This window comes from Geospiza fortis, unplaced genomic scaffold (genome assembly GCF_000277835.1).
Source record: "Geospiza fortis unplaced genomic scaffold, GeoFor_1.0 scaffold111, whole genome shotgun sequence".
Lineage (NCBI taxonomy): Eukaryota > Metazoa > Chordata > Aves > Passeriformes > Thraupidae > Geospiza > Geospiza fortis.
In genome coordinates, this window is record NW_005054321.1 from 5,405,600 (window position 1) to 5,412,402 (window position 6,803).

The 6,803-nt window shown below is 39.7% G+C and overlaps 1 protein-coding gene across 2 annotated transcripts in view; it reads left to right on the top strand.

The window, feature by feature from the left end:
* The window catches only part of FER1L6 (fer-1 like family member 6), a 64,795-nt gene extending 60,293 nt beyond the window's left edge, over window positions 1–4,502 (top strand). For both annotated transcript variants that reach the window (XM_031056741.1, XM_014306890.1), the window contains exon 41: window positions 4,143–4,502. In XM_031056741.1, the coding sequence (XP_030912601.1) occupies window positions 4,143–4,329 (187 nt within the window). In that variant the 3' untranslated portion in view covers window positions 4,330–4,502. The remainder of the gene's footprint in view (window positions 1–4,142) is intronic.
* The last annotated feature ends 2,301 nt before the right edge of the window (window positions 4,503–6,803 follow it).

Genomic DNA, 6,803 nt, shown 5'->3' on the forward strand with positions numbered 1-6,803 from the left:
GAGATGGGGAAGGGCAGCCACCTGACCTCCTTGCAGGATACCTCCTCTCTGGTCTCCTGGATTTGCTTCTTTTTACTGCTGCAACTTTCAGCAAAAAATTGTGCAGCTTGTACCTGGCCTAGTGGCTGGCACTGCTACTGGCAGCACCTTCAGGTTTGCTGAAATATCTTCCTGTGGAAGCCCAAATAAATTGCATTGCTGAGCATTTTTCCTCAGCTGGAACTCACATGAGCTCATTCCATAGCTGACCTGGCACATGATAACATCCTAAATCATCAGAGCTTACACATACAAACAACAACTAAGTTTGGTTACCTATAAAGATCAGTTAGATTATATTTATTGTAGTAATAATAGAATCATTTAGGTTGGAAATGATCTTTAAAATTATTGAGTCCAACCATTAATCCAGCTCTTCCAAGTCCATTACTAACTCACGTTTCTAAGCATGACATCTACATGTCTTTTAAATACCTCCAGGAATGGTGACTCCACCACTGCCCTGGGAAGCCTGTTCCAATGCTTGACAGCCCTTTTGGTCAGTAAATTTTTCACCAATACACAATCTAAACCCTCCTTGAAGCAATTTGAGGTTATTTCCTCTCATCCTGTCATTTGTTACTTGGAAGAAGAGACCAATTCCCACCTGGCTACAGCCTCCTCTCACGTGGTGTAAAGAGCAATAAGGTCTCCTCTGAAGCCTTCTTTTCTCCAGGATGAACAACTCTAGTTCCCTCAGCTGCTTCTCACAAGACTCGTGCTCAGATCTTTCTTGTCTTGCATCATTGCCCTTCTTTAGACACACAAAGGATGTGACTTCCATCTCTAATTTTATTGTTCTTCATACTCAAAGAGTGAAGATGCTTATTTTCCATCGTAAGACTTTTTAATGAGGACATTGTAAGTGTTTTAACAAAGGCAAATTATCTAGAAGGAGCAATTTATCTTTCAGTATTTGTCACATCTAAAAAGTATCAGCTGAGTTTTTTGCATTCAGGAAAAAATTACTTTTTAATCTATTTTGGCTCAAGTGCTTTGTTCTACCAAAACACTTGAGCAGTTTTTTTTATGAGTTGGATAAAAAAAGGAGTGTGAGAAATTTGTTATATTTCCTGCTACAAAAGCTTCTAAAATTCAATTGCTAATCATAATGGTAATGATTACACATTCTGTTTAATTTGGTTGGCTTGAGATACATCTCAGGATAAACATGAGAAAGAAGGAAGCAGCATAAAGGAATTATCAGGTCACAGGTATCAGAGCATTATTTAAAACTAGCCTTGGAAAGACTTGAATTAATCACTTCAACCAGCCCCTTTACCAAAGGTAGGATGAGCTTTGTCTGACAGGTGTCTGCTCAAAAGATTCCCAGTAATGGAAACTAAAGCACCTCTTTCAGAGGAGAGAGGACTGGGATAGGTCTGAAATACACGTGGTGGAAAGCAATCAGCCTAGGGAGTTTTAAGAGGGAGTGTCAAGTGGAATAGAAGGATTACATGTCCAGAGGGTTGTCAACAGGATGCACAAGGCACTGTTTTATTTTCCTCTCATTTTTTGATACCCAGCCCATGCACCCCTGGCTGCCTTGGGCTCCCTTCACTTTCACCTCAAGGGCATTTTATCTGCAAATGTGCTGCTGGGCCAAAAAGTTGTCACCAGCCTGGCAGCCTCTTCTCTGCTGCACAGCCTGGAGGTGTTTTGACCCAGAAGCCACAAAACCAAGAGTCTTCCTCCAGATCTTGCACTGAGTTATCAGTAGTTTTTGTGGTGTGAATACAGAGCCAACATACGGCTCAACAGAATTGTACTCTCAACTGAGATGTATGCCTCAATTAAATCAAAAGTAGGGTGGGGATAGTGTCATTTGACACTTCCCATCTCAGAAGCAAAACACTCAGGCTCCTTTTGTAGCTGCTCATGGTACAGGTGGAGGAGTCTCCCATTTCCTTAGCACACATATCCTGAGACATGAGCTGGGGAAAGAGATGACTTGGCCTCCTGAAGGTCCTTCCTCTCCCCGTGCAGACAGCCCTGAAGGACAGGGCTTTAAAGTTAGGCAGAACAAATCCTAAGGTTACCAAAGCAATATCAGCATGCTAATAGTAAAATTTATTTTAGCTAGACACTCACTCACTGGAAAGAAAATTAAAAGTTGAAGACATAGCATGCCTCAGCTTCATTGAAGTTTAAAAATAGTAAAGTTTACCTGCTCAGTGCCCCCAGATCATGCAATATGTGGTTCATACATGCAGAGCAGGCACAATCAGCTGGGAGATGAAAAATAATTTATTCTACCCTTCAAATGAGTTCTCTTCAGGAAGGAGTGGATCTCAAGGACTTCTTTTCTCAGGACCTCCAGATCTCTATGCTAGTACTGCAGATTCACTCAAATTTTTTTGCTCATCATGTAGGAACACCCAGAGAAGCAGAGACATTTTCATATTTTTTTGTGAAATTATTCTTATTAATTGAGAAACAAAATACTTTCAAAACAAAACAAAAGACTTTCAAAACAAAACAAAACAAACAAAAAAAAAATCTAAGAGCTGTAGACAGTAGCAGACTCAATAATGTGCCAGAGCAAAGGTGGACAAAGATGAAATGTCTGTGAACTAGAGGGAGGAGCACGCAAACAAAGAATAAGGTTCAATGAGTGTAATTTCCTGCTGGCCAAAGCACTGTGAGGTTATTCATCTCTTCAATTCTGCTGATCAAGCCACGATGCCTTTCCGGATGCAGCCTATTATAATAAATGCACTGCTATAACTGGTAATGAGTTCTATTGCCCACGTTGCAAAGGAAACAAATTAAATAAGCAAGAGTCTGGCTTTTTTTTTCCAGCCTTTAAAGGTTATGAAAAGTACTCAAGCAGTTGGTACATGCAGACTGAGGGTCTTGTTACTTGAGTAGTTTTAATCTTCAGGGTGTCCAGTTTTTTAAAATTTCCTTTTAACCTGGAGGGCTAATTTGATTATTTATTTCTGAATAATTTCCGCCTCAATAAAAAGCCCAGTCTTTCATAAAAAGATATTCAGTTGGCCTTTTACATTCACAGACTTTCTGTGACATTGGCATTCATTTTCACTGGCTTAATGCTGAGTTCACTAGATAATTAAGACATTGCTTAAATTCCTGGAACACCTTTCTGGAGTGAGACATGGCCACAGCTTTTTGTGACCCTCAGTTAATTTCATTCTCCTTATTGCTGCACCATCTGCACAATTCCAATGACATTGGATAAGAAAGACAACCTGCCCAGGTTTTGCAGGTGTTAATTTTGCCCAGCACCACTGCATTCATCAGGGCATCCCATTGAAAACTGGCAGATGCTGCCTTGGGTAGGGCTGCTGGAGTAGCAGCCCAGTGCCCTCCCAGTCCAGGTGTCATTCCAGAGGAGACACCAGGCCAACATTTTTCTTAAATAGAACACAGTTTTCCTCTCTTTGTGCAGTCAACTTTGTTGTACAGTGGGAATAAATTTCTGGGTATGGAGGAGAACCCAATATGGGGCAACATTTGGAAAAACTTGGATTGTGGGATGCAGATATTCTGCACTGGAAGAAGGTGGCTCTTCTTTATGTACATAGGCAAACCATCTTGGTTTCATTTCATCATTTCCTGTATTCATGAGGCCTGTGTTAAATTTTCTTCTGAAAATACACCATTTTGGGCCACATGCCTGACCTGAACTGGCTCTGATTATTGTGGTACCTTGACTATCACTGTGCAATCAGACTTTTTGTAGTGGCTCATTTCGTAGTGGCTTTTGTGATGGTAAATTCCTTGAAATTACTAGAAAGTTTTTGTACTCAACTTTATGACACCTGCATTTCTTCTTTAGGGCTTATCATGATCTTGTTTTCAATTTTGAACCCTATATCATGACATAAATTGAAGTATTTATGATGTGTGAGCTGGAATTTCTTTACAAGTTGTGTGTGGAGCTTGGTTCAGGAATGGGTGGAAGAGAAGTGACCCAACAGCTTGTGAACATGGGTGGACATTCCCTATAATCCCTGTAGTGGGTTCCAAGGAGTTAAAGGTCCTTTTTAGTCTCAAATAGATATTTTGCAGTGGGATAACTTTGGAAAGAGATGGATCTGCCTTAACAAAAGATTTTCTTTTTCTTTCTTCCCCTTTAGCCGACCAGACACATCCTTTTCTTGGTTTGTAAACCCTTTCAAGTGTTTGTATCACCTAATCTGGAGGAATTACAAGAAGTACATCATCATTGGCATAATTCTGCTTATTCTCGTTATCTTCCTGGTTCTCTTTATCTACACACTGCCAGGTGCAATTAGTGAAAGGATAGTCACAGGAAAAGGGTAGATCATGGCTCTCATTTTAGTCAATCAAATAAGGAAACTTCTGCTAAAAATAAGTCAGGCAAAAAGAATTAATTAACCTTAAACATATCTCATTCCTGGTAAAAAGAAAAGTGACTGTTCACATCAGAAACTGGAGGTCTCAGAATATTGGAATGTCTTCTTTGAATGCTCTTTCAGACCCATCCTTCAGGTACATTATCATTCATGTACATTAATGTATATTAATGATGTACATCATTACTGCTGCACCTTTATTGACATTATTATTGGAAGTGTTGTTATGCACCTAAAATTGAATTTAAGAGTAAATTCTTCAATGCTATGCAGAAATTAATTTCTCAGTCAAGTGTTTATTATTACAGATGTATGATGAAATGTGAAGGTCAAAATTTTACACAAAGATAAATGTATAATACAGTGTTTGCATAGTTTTGTAATTAATTATTTTAACTGTTTTTCAATAACCTTATAATGGCATGATTATTTTTAGATAAAAGGTATTATTAAAAGAACTCTAAGGTTAAATTGTCTCATTTGGTGTCATGTAGAATTTATCCTGCACCTCTCAGTAAAAACGCTGTGCTCTACAAAAACATCTCACACACTCATAAATGAGCTAAGTGCCAATGACAGGGATGTAGTAGCAGAGATTGAAAGAATTTTTTCCAGCTGCAAATTGAATGTGCTGGTGATCTCTGGGGAAGGGGATCAAGAAGATGAAGACTTGTCCACGGGCATTGTGGTAACAAATGATCCTTGCAGAGGACAGGGAACAGGGGAAATCCTGCTGCTCGAAAAGCAAAGGCAAAGAGCAATGGAAAAGAGATGGACTGCAGAACAGAACAAACCATGAGGTATTAAAGAAAACAAGGAATAAAACCTTACACTGTTGTCAATGTGAAAATCCTCATCCTATTTAAGAATACATAAAATGTTGTCACCCATGTCATGCTCAAGGCAAGGCTTGATAACTCAATGATTCCACTTGGCCTTCAGATGAGTGGTTATGAATTTGGAATAGCCATCCAAATCTCCTCCAGTGTCACCCACAGTTAGATCTGTTGTAAAAATAACCTTTGTGAAAATGCTTTCCACCATGCACCCCTCACAAAAAGCGTGAGCACCCTTTGCACATTTCAAAGTACCAAAGGGAACACAAAGAGATCCTATAAATGCTGCTAATTTTGCCAAGCTCGGGGTGCAGGAATAGAAAAGCAGCTTGATAATTCTCAGAAGCCACTTATAAGGCAGCTTGTTCGGTACTGCTTGTACCTGGCCTGCCAAGGCTGTGCAATGAGCCTCTGTTCTCTGGCCTAAACCACAGGTAATTGCATTGGTCTGGAAAATGGGTATCAGTGAAACTTCCCCAGACAGGACATCTCACCTTTGAAAAGATTTTAGAGGCTTATTTTGGATGGGACAACTTGCTCTAGAAGTGCCTCTTCCCCATCACATTGGTGACAGAGGCAGGTGGCTAAAGGCAAGCTGAAAATATCCCATCCCTACTCCATCCAGCAGATCCTGACTCTGCTTTCCTTCTGAATTTCATTTTCTAAATATATAATAAATATAACTAAATTATCCAGATATGTGAGTGAGTAGGACTGCAGTGGATGAGTTTTTCTGTTCTATTTTCCTTTAGAAGCTATTCTTTTGACCTAGAAATTAAAACACAATTACATGGTTAAATCTGCCCCAGTTGAATGTAGCAAGACAATGATGTGAAAAGGTGCTGATCACCCTTGAGTCCCTCTTCATCTCATCTCCCTCTGCACTAGGCCATTGTCTGGTGCAGTCTCTGCTCACACACCATGTGTGACATATTCCTCTGAAACCACGGTTTTCAATTTTGTGCTATTTTGCAAGTGAACCTGTATGAAACAGAAAAGAAAATGTTGTTTCTCCTAATATATTTCATCATACAATGAATTTTGGAAATGCAATCTAAAAGCTCCAGTGAGAGTAAATAAAACTATTCTGATGCAGAAGTTGAGAAAAATTATTAATGATTGGAGTATGTTGTAACAGCCAAAAGGCAACTAATCTGAATTTTTTCCATTGTGTCAGGTCAGAGGTCCTGATGCTGCATGGCAGCTGTTGTGTTCATCTGTCCTTACTCTGCTTGCTTGTTCTTGCTGCCGTGGACTGTGTGAAGCACTGTGGTCTGCTCTGTCCTGATTTTTGCATAATGTTCTGTGCCTTGCTCCCAGTCTGCAAACTGCACTGGACCCAGCAGATTGGTCTCATAGTGACTAATGACTATGTTAAAATGACTTTTATATTTGGAAGAAAGAAAGCCCTTGACAAGGTGATATAAGAATTTTCTTTCTTCATATTTTAGTCACAGAAAGGTTTTTGGTTGCCAGGCAGAGCTCCTCATTGCTCTGTGTGCCAGCTGCCGGCTCCAAAAGGATTTTTATCATCTTAGCTGAATATCCTGCTTGCCATCAGCTCCAAAGTGCAGAGCACTGTCTA